The sequence below is a fragment of the Carassius carassius genome, chromosome 26, assembly GCF_963082965.1.
Source record: "Carassius carassius chromosome 26, fCarCar2.1, whole genome shotgun sequence".
Taxonomy (NCBI): Eukaryota; Metazoa; Chordata; class Actinopteri; order Cypriniformes; family Cyprinidae; genus Carassius; species Carassius carassius.
The window spans coordinates 30868471-30881709 of NC_081780.1; the positions used below are offsets into that span (position 1 = coordinate 30868471).

The 13239-nt window shown below is 51.0% G+C and overlaps 2 protein-coding genes across 2 annotated transcripts in view; one reads left to right on the forward strand and one right to left on the reverse strand.

The window, feature by feature from the left end:
• Positions 1 to 8093, reverse strand: part of terfa (telomeric repeat binding factor a) — a 17149-nt gene extending 9056 nt beyond the window's left edge. The window contains exons 1-11 of the mRNA XM_059511593.1: positions 7867 to 8093; positions 7663 to 7758; positions 6636 to 6760; positions 3800 to 3892; positions 3486 to 3626; positions 3336 to 3415; positions 2949 to 3221; positions 2792 to 2863; positions 2647 to 2703; positions 2264 to 2362; positions 1837 to 1968 (exon numbers count right to left, since the gene is read on the reverse strand). Of these exons, the coding sequence (XP_059367576.1) occupies positions 1837 to 1968; positions 2264 to 2362; positions 2647 to 2703; positions 2792 to 2863; positions 2949 to 3221; positions 3336 to 3415; positions 3486 to 3626; positions 3800 to 3892; positions 6636 to 6760; positions 7663 to 7758; positions 7867 to 8014 (1316 nt within the window). The 5' untranslated portion in view covers positions 8015 to 8093. The remainder of the gene's footprint in view (positions 1 to 1836; positions 1969 to 2263; positions 2363 to 2646; positions 2704 to 2791; positions 2864 to 2948; positions 3222 to 3335; positions 3416 to 3485; positions 3627 to 3799; positions 3893 to 6635; positions 6761 to 7662; positions 7759 to 7866) is intronic.
• Positions 8094 to 9354: 1261 nt separating this feature from the next.
• ckap4 (cytoskeleton associated protein 4) lies at positions 9355 to 12367 on the forward strand. Its single transcript, XM_059511689.1, has 2 exons — positions 9355 to 9840; positions 11254 to 12367. Exons 1-2 carry the CDS (start codon positions 9556 to 9558, stop codon positions 12211 to 12213), a joined length of 1245 nt encoding a protein of 414 aa, XP_059367672.1. The 5' UTR covers positions 9355 to 9555; the 3' UTR covers positions 12214 to 12367.
• Positions 12368 to 13239: the final 872 nt, after the last annotated feature.

The following is a 13239-nucleotide window of genomic DNA, read 5'->3' on the forward strand; positions in this document are numbered from 1 at the left end:
GTGTGTGTGTGTGTGAGGAGGTACAGTGATGAACACACCTGCTCTATCTCGGTGTGTGTGTGTGTGTGTGTGTGTGTGAGGAGGTACAGTGATGAACACACCTGCTCTGTCTCGGTGTGTGTGTGTGTGTGTGTGTGTGTGTGTGTGAGGAGGTACAGTGATGAACGCACCTGCTCTATCTCGGTGTGTGTGTGTGTGTGTGTGTGTGTGAGGAGGTACAGTGATGAACGCACCTGCTCTGTCTCGGTGTGTGTGTGTGTGTGTGTGTGTGTGTGTGTGAGGAGGTACAGTGATGAACACACCTGCTCTGTCTCGGTGTGTGTGTGTGTGTGTGTGTGTGTGAGGAGGTACAGTGATGAACGCACCTGCTCTGTCTCGGTGTGTGTGTGTGTGTGTGTGTGTGTGTGTGTGTGAGGAGGTACAGTGATGAACACACCTGCTCTGTCTCGGTGTGTGTGTGTGTGTGTGTGTGTGTGTGAGGAGGTACAGTGATGAACACACCTGCTCTGTCTCGGTGTGTGTGTGTGTGTGTGAGGAGGTACAGTGATGAACACACCTGCTCTGTCTCGGTGTGTGTGTGTGTGTGTGTGTGTGTGTGTGTGTGTGTGAGGAGGTACAGTGATGAACGCACCTGCTCTGTCTCGGTGTGTGTGTGTGTGTGAGGAGGTACAGTGATGAACACACCTGCTCTGTCTCGGTGTGTGTGTGTGTGTGTGTGTGTGAGGAGGTACAGTGATGAACGCACCTGCTCTGTCTCGGTGTGTGTGTGTGTGTGTGTGTGTGTGTGTGAGGAGGTACAGTGATGAACACACCTGCTCTGTCTCGGTGTGTGTGTGTGTGTGTGTGTGTGTGAGGAGGTACAGTGATGAACACACCTGCTCTGTCTCGGTGTGTGTGTGTGTGTGTGTGTGTGAGGAGGTACAGTGATGAACACACCTGCTCTGTCTCGGTGTGTGTGTGTGTGTGTGTGTGTGTGAGGAGGTACAGTGATGAACACACCTGCTCTGTCTCGGTGTGTGTGTGTGTGTGTGTGTGTGTGAGGAGGTACAGTGATGAACGCACCTGCTCTGTCTCGGTGTGTGTGTGTGTGTGTGTGTGTGTGAGGAGGTACAGTGATGAACACACCTGCTCTGTCTCGGTGTGTGTGTGTGTGTGTGTGTGAGGAGGTACAGTGATGAACACACCTGCTCTGTCTCGGTGTGTGTGTGTGTGTGTGTGTGTGTGAGGAGGTACAGTGATGAACACACCTGCTCTGTCTCGGTGTGTGTGTGTGTGAGGAGGTACAGTGATGAACACACCTGCTCTGTCTCGGTGTGTGTGTGTGTGTGTGTGTGTGTGAGGAGGTACAGTGATGAACACACCTGCTCTGTCTCGGTGTGTGTGTGTGTGAGGAGGTACAGTGATGAACACACCTGCTCTGTCTCGGTGTGTGTGTGTGTGTGTGTGTGTGTGTGTGAGGAGGTACAGTGATGAACACACCTGCTCTGTCTCGGTGTGTGTGTGTGTGTGTGTGTGTGTGTGAGTGTGAGGAGGTACAGTGATGAACACACCTGCTCTGTCTCGGTGTGTGTGTGTGTGTGTGTGTGTGTGTGTGTGTGTGAGGAGGTACAATGATGAACGCACCTGCTCTGTCTCGGTGTGTGTGTGTGTGTGTGTGTGTGTGTGAGGAGGTACAGTGATGAACGCACCTGCTCTGTCTCGGTGTGTGTGTGTGTGTGTGTGTGTGTGTGTGTGTGTGTGTGTGTGTGAGGAGGTACAGTGATGAACGCACCTGCTCTGTCTCGGTGTGTGTGTGTGTGTGTGTGTGTGTGTGAGGAGGTACAGTGATGAACACACCTGCTCTGTCTCGGTGTGTCTCTGGCCGAGCGTCTGACGGCTGGAGAGCTGCTGCTGCTGCTGGGACGAGCGGGAGAAGAGACCCGAGCTGAGCCTCTGTCCTCCTCCTCCATCAGCACACACTCAGACTCACTCAAACACACACACACACACAGAGGAAAACAAGACATGATCACCAGTATCTCCATCTCACCAGCTGCTCGTGTGGAGATGAACACAGTGTTTCAGTCCATCACAAACACTAACTTCACTATCGCTGACCACGTCTTCATTAAGACTTCCTCTGATAATAATAGACCTCGCTGAACTGGTCTGGCTGGCCTCTAGTGATCAGATCGACTCAGACTCTCAGAAGACTGCTTCAGTATCAGACCAGTGTCCTGAGCCTCACTCAACCTGAACGAGGAGCTGAGCTGCTGTCAGTCACCTGTGATGGCTCTTCTTCTGCTGCTGCTGTCTGGAGGAGCGTCTGGACGGAGGAGACGCGGCGTGGTCCTCCAGCTCCACATCACTGGACAGGATCATCCTGCGGGACACACATCTGTCAGCCCTGATGATCTCGGAGGAGTCTGTACTGTACACAGCTTCTCAACGGGACAAACTCATTATACAACTAGCGCTGTGCATCACTTGCTCCACTCAGAGGCTCTGGGACGCTCATCTGAACACATCTCTGATAATAATAATAACTTCAAGCATGTTCTGCTGACTGGTTCAGATGAATCCTTTCATGTCAGACTCCATGAACACTTCATCACACACTCAGGACAGACAGTGTGTGAACGGTCAAAGGACCCTCTGAAGTCGCACCTGATGTGTTTCTGTGTGTGATGAGCAGGAGAGCAGGTCTGAGCCGGGGAGCACTCACTGAAACACACACACACACACACTGCAGTCACACACTGGACTGTACACCACATGAGGACGTGAGGAGACGTGTGAGCTGCTGCTGGACCTGCTGTGGCTGTGTGTGACGGGCGTCTGGAGCTCAGGCTCGTCTGACTCTGGGCCGCTGGTGACAAGGATCCTTCAGTGAAGACATCACACACATTAACAAACACACTCCTGAACAAGTGCAGGCTCGGCGAGCAGAAGAGTGTGTCATCAGAGACCTGTGAGGCGAGCGTGTCTCCTGCTCCTGGTCGCTCAGCTGGCTGTCGTCCTCCTGCACCAGGCGTGAGATGGTCATCCCGGCGTAGGGCGGCTGGCTCTCTGGGTCCCGGGGCGTCTCGGACAGGGCCAGGTGTAGCCCAGGGCTCTGCTCCTGCTCGTCCTCGTGCTCCAGCTCCTGCTGCAGCTGAGAGAAGGACACGCTGACCCCGTAGCGCTCGCTCAGCACACCGTACACCTGACGTAGACCGCGCAGACTCAGACGCACCGCACCGCTGACACACACATACACACACACAGAACCACATGTCTTTATAGACCGCTTCATCTGATCACAGTGACACTGCTGTTAGAGGATAACCTAGCAGTAACCTAGTGGAAGAGTTTACCCATGATCCTTCTGTCGGTCCTGTGAGGACGAGGTGACGGGCTCAGAGCTGACGCCGGGGTGTCCTGAGCGCCTCAGCATCTACACACACAGAGAGAGAGGGGTGAGGAGAGGAGCGCGAGCCGCAGAGGTCAGAGGTCAGGGGCAGCACCTGCAGGAGGAAGGGCTCTGGGACGCGGTACAGTCGCTCGATGAAGTCCAGCATGTCCTGCTTGAAGTCAGAGTAAGAGCTGAGCTGCAGCACTGAGTGAGAGGAGCGCCGGCGCCGGACCAGACTCTCAAACAACTTCCTCTGCAGACAGAGAGAGAGAGACAGAGTCCACACACACACACACACACACACACACACACACAGTCAGAGAGAGACGAAACACACACACAGAGACTCAAAGAGAGAGAGAGACAGAGTCAGAGTCCACACACACAGACAGAGTCAGAGACAAAGACAAACACACAGCTCCTCACCTTCCCGGCTGAGTCTGTAGCGTCGCTGAAGTGTGTCAGCAGCACCTCCTCGGCCCTCGTGAACTCCCCGCTGCGCAGACACACCACCATCAGCTGCACACACACAGATCACTCTCAGACAGAAGACAAGTGTGTGTGTGTGTGTCTGTGTGTGAGAGGTGTGTGTGTCTGTGAGAGAGGTGTGTGTGAGAGAGTGTGTCACTGTGTGTGTATATGTGTGTGTGTGTGTGTGTCTGTGAGAGAGGTGTGTGTGTATGTCTCTGTGTGTGTGTGTGTGTGTGTCTGTGAGAGAGGTGTGTGTGTATGTCTCTGTGTGTGTGTGTGTGTGAGAGAGAGAGAGAGACTGTCTCGATGATGGCCTGCTAGACGCACTCCTTCTCTCGTGGGGGGACGCTCATGTGTGTGTGTCTGTGTGTGAGAGGTGTGTGTGTGTGTGTCTGTATGTGTGTGTGTGTGTGTGAGAGAGAGACCGTCTCGATGATGGCCTGCTGGACGCACTCCTTCTCTCATGGGGGGGACGCTCATGTGTGTGTGTCTGTGAGAGAGGTGTGTGTGTGTGTCTGTGTGTGAGGTGTGTGTGTGTGTGTGTGTGAGAGAGAGAGAGAGACTGTCTCGATGATGGCCTGCTAGACGCACTCCTTCTCTCGTGGGGGGACGCTCATGTGTGTGTGTCTGTGTGTGAGAGGTGTGTGTGTGTGTGTGTGTCTGTATGTGTGTGTGTGTGTGTGAGAGAGAGACCGTCTCGATGATGGCCTGCTAGACGCACTCCTTCTCTCGTGGGGGGACGCTCATGTGTGTGTGTGTGTGTCTGTGAGAGAGGTGTGTGTGTGTGTCTGTGTGTGAGGTGTGTGTGTGTGAGAGAGAGAGAGAGAGAGACCGTCTCGATGATGGCCTGCTGGACGCGCTCCTTCTCTCGTGGGGGGACGCTCATGTGTATGTGTGTGTGTGTGTGTGTGAGAGAGGTGTGTGTGTGTGTCTGTGTGTGAGGTGTGTGTGTGTGTGTGAGAGAGAGACCGTCTCGATGATGGCCTGCTGGACGCGCTCCTTCTCTCGTGGGGGGACGCTCATGTGTATGTGTGTGTGTGTGTGTGAGAGAGGTGTGTGTGTGTGTCTGTGTGTGAGGTGTGTGTGTGTGTGTGAGAGAGAGAGAGAGACCGTCTCGATGATGGCCTGCTGGACGCGCTCCTTCTCTCGTGGGGGGACGCTCATGTGTGTGTGTGTGTGTCTGTGTGTGAGGTGTGTGTGTGTGTGTGTGAGAGAGAGAGAGAGACCGTCTCGATGATGGCCTGCTGGACGCGCTCCTTCTCTCGTGGGGGGACGCTCATGTGTGTGTGTGTGTGTCTGTGTGTGAGGTGTGTGTGTGTGTGTGAGAGAGAGAGAGAGAGACCGTCTCGATGATGGCCTGCTGGACGCGCTCCTTCTCTCGTGGGGGGACGCTCATGTGTGTGTGTGTGTGTCTGTGAGAGAGGTGTGTGTGTGTGAGGTGTGTGTGAGGTGTGTGTGTGTGTGTGAGAGAGAGAGAGAGACCGTCTCGATGATGGCCTGCTGGACGCGCTCCTTCTCTCGTGGGGGGACGCTCATGTGTGTGTGTGTGTGTCTGTGAGAGAGGTGTGTGTGTGTGTCTGTGTGTGAGGTGTGTGTGTGTGTGTGAGAGAGAGAGAGAGACCGTCTCGATGATGGCCTGCTGGACGCGCTCCTTCTCTCGTGGGGGGACGCTCATGTGTATGTGTGTGTGTGTGTGTGAGAGAGGTGTGTGTGTGTGTCTGTGTGTGAGGTGTGTGTGTGTGTGTGAGAGAGAGAGAGAGACCGTCTCGATGATGGCCTGCTGGACGCGCTCCTTCTCTCGTGGGGGGACGCTCGTGTGTGTGTGTGTGTCTGTGTGTGAGGTGTGTGTGTGTGTGTGTGAGAGAGAGAGAGAGACCGTCTCGATGATGGCCTGCTGGACGCGCTCCTTCTCTCGTGGGGGGACGCTCATGTGTGTGTGTGTGTGTCTGTGTGTGAGGTGTGTGTGTGTGTGTGAGAGAGAGAGAGAGAGACCGTCTCGATGATGGCCTGCTGGACGCGCTCCTTCTCTCGTGGGGGGACGCTCATGTGTGTGTGTGTGTGTCTGTGAGAGAGGTGTGTGTGTGTGAGGTGTGTGTGAGGTGTGTGTGTGTGTGTGAGAGAGAGAGAGAGACCGTCTCGATGATGGCCTGCTGGACGCGCTCCTTCTCTCGTGGGGGGACGCTCATGTGTGTGTGTGTGTGTGTCTGTGTGTGAGGTGTGTGTGTGTGTGTGAGAGAGAGAGAGAGAGACCGTCTCGATGATGGCCTGCTGGACGCGCTCCTTCTCTCGTGGGGGGACGCTCATGTGTGTGTGTGTGTGTCTGTGAGAGAGGTGTGTGTGTGTGTCTGTGTGTGAGGTGTGTGTGTGTGTGTGAGAGAGAGAGAGAGAGACCGTCTCGATGATGGCCTGCTGGACGCGCTCCTTCTCTCGTGGGGGGACGCTCATGTGTATGTGTGTGTGTGTGTGTGAGAGAGGTGTGTGTGTGTGTCTGTGTGTGAGGTGTGTGTGTGTGTGTGAGAGAGAGAGAGAGACCGTCTCGATGATGGCCTGCTGGACGCGCTCCTTCTCTCGTGGGGGGACGCTCATGTGTGTGTGTGTGTGTCTGTGTGTGAGGTGTGTGTGTGTGTGTGTGTGTGTGAGAGAGAGAGAGACCGTCTCGATGATGGCCTGCTGGACGCGCTCCTTCTCTCGTGGGGGGACGCTCATGTGTGTGTGTGTGTGTCTGTGAGAGAGGTGTGTGTGTGTGTCTGTGTGTGAGGTGTGTGTGTGTGTGTGAGAGAGAGAGAGAGACCGTCTCGATGATGGCCTGCTGGACGCGCTCCTTCTCTCGTGGGGGGACGCTCATGTCCCTGCAGATGTCCTCCAGCACACTCAGAGCTGACTCCAGAGGGGTCTTGGGCTCCTCAAACGTCAGATCTGCAGCGAGAGCAAAGCCCATCAGCCCCGGCGCTACACACACACACCTTTCTCTCTCACACACTAGCCATGTTTTCACTGTCGAGTTTAAAACGGGTGTGCTAGAGTGTGACAGGGCCAGTGGCGTTTCAACAAAGTCACTTCGGGGCTTGATTGTGTCTCGTTGGGGCTTCCTCTGGGTTTGTAAACCCTGGGCCAAAGCAGGCCAGCTGGGGCTAGAAGAGCTCAAAACTCACCTTCAGTCAGCAGCGAGCGTTTTAATTAATTTGATCTGTGGATTATAATCACCACGCAAGGCAGAAATATTTATAAGTGATGCAAAATACTATGTGTGTCATTTCTGCCACAGTTGTCTATTCGTGTCTTTGCATTGTCTTCACATTGAAATCACTCGCGCCAGACGCTCTATTCTCAGCATTAGTGAAGCAGCAGAGCTTCTGTCCTGACGGTGGACACACAGCTCTGTCCTGACCTCAGCCCCCCCCCGGCCCGTTTGAAGCCCTGACCCCACAGTGGACACACATCTACTGATCTCACCACACACCTCCTCCTCTTAAGGTCATGCAAACTTCATCATGGATTTCATGGTAATTATGCAGTTGCGCACATTAAACGTTTGTTACATTGGTGGAAAGAGGAGTCACTATGTGGTGATATTTACTCTTCATCACTTGATCAGAAACAGACATAACAGAGATTACTGAACACACATTCAGAAGGGGATTCAGAAACCCAAAGTGTTTACAACTATAATAAAGCTATGAAGACGACTGAAGTTTTGCAACACTATAGTTTTGACTCTAACTTATAGTTTTGAAGAGTTCCGTGTGCACACGATCATCCTGAACTATTATTGTGTGAAGGTGTACACACTGGGACGTGCGTCACTTCCGGTCACTCACCGAGCTTGTCGCCGTTGTTGATCCGGGACAGGAACTGCATGCAGCGCAGCTTCACGATCATGTCGCTGTGTCCGTCGACGGGTCTGACCACCAGACCTGACACACACACACAGACAGACAGATATCATGACAGTGATAGAGAGCGACACACACACACGGCTGTGACGCTGCAGCTCGCGCGCGGATGTAAACAGACGCACTCACTCTCGACGATGCTGGTGAAGTGTGTGAAGGCCGTGTAGTCCGCGTCTCTGAAGGCACTTAGGGCCTTGAACACGTAGTAGTCGAAGCTCCATCGGTTGATGATCTGCTCATCGCTCAGAGAGCGTGCTTCTCCCACGGACTCGCCCATCACCAAACACACGCGCTTCCCGCGCTCACACTGCAACGGAGGGCGGGGCGCGGCGGAGGGCGGCGCCTCTGATTGGTCACAGCTATGTCGACGCCATCAGGGTCATTACGTCAGGAGTAAACAGCTGTTGACTTCCCCTTCTGTTATTTTTTCTTTTGTAACACTATTTAAGTTAATATTAATGTGTATGTTGTCATTATTATTGGCTATTAGTTTCTGCATTTGTATATGATCCCTTGACTATGTTCTTTTTGTATTGTCTAAGTTGAAGTGAAGTTTATTGTTCATTATTAATAAGAAAAACTGCACATATTTAGAGAATCTTTAGTTAATATAGTTACTCGTTTTGAGTTAGGTTAGGTTTATTTAGTTTTTCAATATTACTTTTAATAAACAAATATCACACACATAAATAAATGTTGAGTTGTGGAAATAAACCATGTTTTAGTATTTCTATACCTCGGTTTGTTTTGTTTATTGGCCCTAAGTGTATAAATAATGATGAATTACACGTTCCCGCTCTGAGTCTGTGGATTTCTTCTCTGAGGTATATTTTAGCATGTATTGCATGTATTTCTGATGTTTTCAGCCCTGATATTGGGATGTTAGAGTATCAACAGCACTTTTCTCGAGTCACACGCGAGTGTTTCATGACTTTATACACACTAGCACTCAACTGTTCAGTCAGAACGAGAACATCTGTTAAAAATCAACTCTTTTATTCATCGAGGCTGTAGGAAATTGATCAGAAGTGTCACTCAGTGCATTTACTGTTATGATTTCTGAAGATCACTCTGCGCTCGTTTGGAAGTCGAGTTATCTTTGCAAAGCAAATGTAGTTTATTTGCAAAGCGCTGTATTTGTTTGCTGGCACAGATTTCTCTCCACACTTGATTTGACTGGACAGGAGACGAGAGATATGAGCTCTACACTTCAAATCAAGCACCTGACTGGATGATTCACTGATGAAATCAGCCACTCGCCTTTTATACTTCTATAATCAACTTGTTATATCTGAACATTATTCTCAACATTAATTTCTGAAGTTAGCTGCACTCATTGATTGTCTGTAAATACCTACAAGCCCCGTTTCTGTTCTTTAATTTAGTTAATACTGATTTTATTTGATCGGTAACTTCTCTTATTCCATTGTTTTAATTATAAAGTTTGAGTAAAGTTGATAAACATTGACATACAAGATGACATTCTTTGAATGAAGTCAGAAAGAAACGCCTTCTGTAGCTTGGTAATGTGTAATGTGTTGTGAGAAGGCGCCCGGGACAGATGAACTCTCTCTCTCTCTCCAGCACACACCGCCTCTGATGGGTGGATGATGATGATGATGGGTGGAGGCTGAAGTTCGGGGAGAACCAGTGCCACGTCTGAAGAAGGGCGGAGACGCGACGCGACGCCCCTCTCTCCACACCGCTGAACGCGTTCAGTCCTCAGCTAAAGCCGCTTCGGTTCTGTCCAGAGAGTTTGTGGAGAACTGACGTTGGTTCTAACAGAAGTTACGGTTCTTGTGACGCAACGCGAACGGGATGGCCGCGAAGAACAGAAACAAGAGCAGCTCGCAGCCCGGTAATAACGAGAAGACTCCCGCCAGCGCGCAGCCCGAGGACGCGCCGAGGACCCGGAGCGCGCAGACCAGTGAGGCGCCGCGCTCGTCCGCGCTCCTCAGGCTCGTGTCCGTGCTGAGTTACCTGGGCTTCGTGGCGGGCACCGTGGCCGTGTCCGTGTTCTTCTACCAGGAGCTGTCCCACATCAAACACGCGAGCTCCAGACACGAGGAGTGCGTGCAGAGGAGCGCAGACGCGCAGCAGCAGGTCAGTGTGTGTGTGTGTGTGTGTGTGTGTGAGAGAGAGAGACAGTAGAACACACTCCTCTGCTCTGATAGTTTACAGTACTACACTGACCCAGGTCGATGTGGGGCTCTGTGATTGGCTGACAGGGCTGTGCTCTCCAGAGACCCCTGTCCTGTGACGTATTTCCAGTGTTTGGCCCAGTGAGCCTGAAGACCACAAGTGTGTGTCCCATAGTGTTTACTCTGCTTTATTTCTGTTAAAGTGTACATGTTAATCTGTGGTGTTTCTAATTAAGTGATGAGGAACAGATGCAAATGCCTCTAAATATATCACCACTGCTCATAACTCGAAGAGTAGAAGAACAACGTGTTGCTAAGATATGTGATACTAATACTCAACTTACATTGGAAAGATTTCTGTGACCTCAACATTTTCTGAGATGTCGGTAAAAGAAATCTCACGATTTATTCCCAAACATGATGCATGATGAGATACTCTGAGCCTGGAATAGACTTAAGTGAAATGTTTGACAAGACAGGTGTCTGAGAATCACAGTTTATTACCCCCCGGGTGAGCTTTAGGTGCAGAAACCGAGTGAAACACTAGCTGACAGATCAGACCTGAACGACTGGTTTCACACACCACTCTTCTTCTGTACCGCTCCTCAGCTCCAGCAGGGTTAACAGGCCAAAACCAAATTACACATGGACACCTCACTGAAGGTTAATGACTTTTTCTACAAAACTCCCTCTGATAGACGGTTTAGAGCCCACCTTGGTCTTTATTTCCTAGAAATCTCCAGATTTTCACTGAATAATGACTAGGAGCTCAGCGGTCACTAGTATGCGAAACATCCTTCAAAACAGGAAGAAACATGCCTTTTTGATGAAGTGATCACCCGAAGACCTAAGGGTGTGAACCGATCATGTTCTGAACTGACCCCGCATGCGCAAAAGAACACTCTTCACAACAAAACCCGCCCGAATGCTTCTCAAAACGAGTCCAACGGGAGACTCTTCAACTCTATAGACAAGCGAAACATGAGGACTCGTATCAGAGATGATTCAAGACACTGCTGTCTTTGGGCACATTCTTCTCTTTATTGTTCATATTGGCTTCTCCAGCAGATCTCACTATAAACAAACACAAATTTGCATGATGTATGTAGTGTTGCCACATCCATCAGTTTAATTGGGCTACTGTTGCTGTGGGTGGGTTTCAACTCTGTGGGTCGAAGAGACCCCACTAACACCATATTTACCCCCCCCCGAACCTGATTGGGCTAGTTTTGGGAAGCAGTTGGGTGGATTTAGTTGTGAGAACCTGTCAACCCTGTTCCTATCGTTCTTTTCGTATCTGAGCGAAGCGAATTGATCACTGAAGCTGTCAGTGTGAGCACGGTCTCTAAGTGTCTCTGTCCATCTGTGTGTCCAGATCAGGTCAATGCAGGCGTCTCTGGAGGCTCTGGAGAGCGCGGTGCTCAGCGTCAGGACTGATCTGGAGCGCACCGTCCGAGCCGCGCAGGAAGGAGAGGACCACGCCCGGCGGCTGGAGGACTCGCTCCACAAGCTCCAGAGCCAGATCTCCCAGCAGCTGACGCAGACCGTCCGGGAGCTGAAGGAGGCGCGGGAGCAGGACGCCTCGTCCCTGGAGGAGCGTCTGTCCCAGCTGAGCCGCTCCACGGCCGAGGCCTCCGTCCAGCAGAGCCAGCTCCAGAGCCAGCTGCAGGAGCTCAGGGCTCGTCTGGAGCAGCAGGACGCTCCGGCGCTCCTCAAGCAGGAGCTGGAGTCCCTCAGCAGCGCCGTGGCCACGCTCCAGACCGCCAGCGAGGTGTCTGAGGGGAACGCGGCCGTGCTGCGCGAACAGATCGCAGCGGTGAGCGCCGAGCAGCAGACCAGGAACAGGGAGGTGGCGTCCGTGTCCGAGGACGTGGAGGCCGTGAGGACGCTGCTGCAGAGCACCGCAGGGAGCCTGAGGAACGAGGTGTCTGCGGCTCGAGCCGGCGCTCAGAGCGCCTCGGACCTGACCCAGAGCCTGAGCGACCGACTGGAGCAGACCAGTACTGCCCTCCAGAGCCTGGAGACACACACCAGAGACCAGCTGTTGCAGCTGGACAAGCACCGAGAGGACGCCGAGCTCCGGCTCAAGAGTGTGGAGGAGAGCCAGGAGGGCATGCAGACCTCGCTGACGGAGCAGACCAACAGACTGAACGCTCTCGCAGCCCAGCATGAGTCCCAGCAGCGCTCGCTGGGAGAGTACAAGACCAGCACAGAGACAGAGAGCCAGGCGCTCCGAGATGGACTGGACGGCCTGAGGAGCCGTCTGGACGAGCTGCAGACGCTGGTATCTGAACCAGACGCTGCTCAAGAGGAAGAGCCAGTCGATGAACTATAGATCTCACTCAGTGAGCCTGAGACGAGCTGCTGGAGGTCTCCTCAGTCCACACATAACTGCACTTGTGTTCACAGCCACGGGGCGATCAGTCATTCTCTCGCTGAACTCATCACCAATGTAGAGATGTTTACAATAAAATCATTCCACACTAGTGTTACTGTCTCGATCTAATCTAGTGATCTACAATACCTAGAAATGGATCAAATGAGAACATTTAACATGTTCAGTAGCCTTTTAATAATGTAAATGTAGTTTCCATATGATTATGTTTCTTTAATTGGTTAATTAAGTGGTTCTTGGCCAAGGTCTACTAGAGGACCTCAAGATGACTTAAAACAACAAAGACAAACTAGCATTAAAATCAGCTAAAATCAAGACGATACACCACCCTTTTATCACGGCAGAACCAAGTTTCCCAGTCTTGGAAGATGATTAAAACTCTTCCAAACTACTGTGTTAATGACTTTATCTAATCTGATGATCTAGAGAATACCTAGATATGCATAAAACAGGAATATGAATATTGACTTTCACACATTCCTTTATTTTAATGACATTAAAATATACATTTTTAACATAATTGTTTAATTAATGAATCAGGCCCACCTTAAGATGACTTAAAATAAGACAAAACAAGCATTGGTCAGCTAAAAATCAACTAAAACAACGAACGTTTAATGATTTTAATACACCCTTTTGTTCACTGAAGAACCAGGAAAAAGCTGCATGTGTGACCAAACATAACTGCAAAAGTATGATTTGTAGAGCTGGAACAGCAGTGTAAACTAATCAGATCTTACTGGTCATCATCAGAACCAAAATACAACCCCTGAACGCATAAATAAATGTTTTAAACCATTGTGTCAAATGACCGATAAAATACCTAAAAGTACATCAAAATGAGTATTAATATAATATGATGAAAACAATTTGAACATTTGTGCATTTTAAAGAGCCTGGTCATAAAATGGAAAATCTATATTTCCTTGATCTTCACACATAAATCTGCAGTAAAAACATACTGTT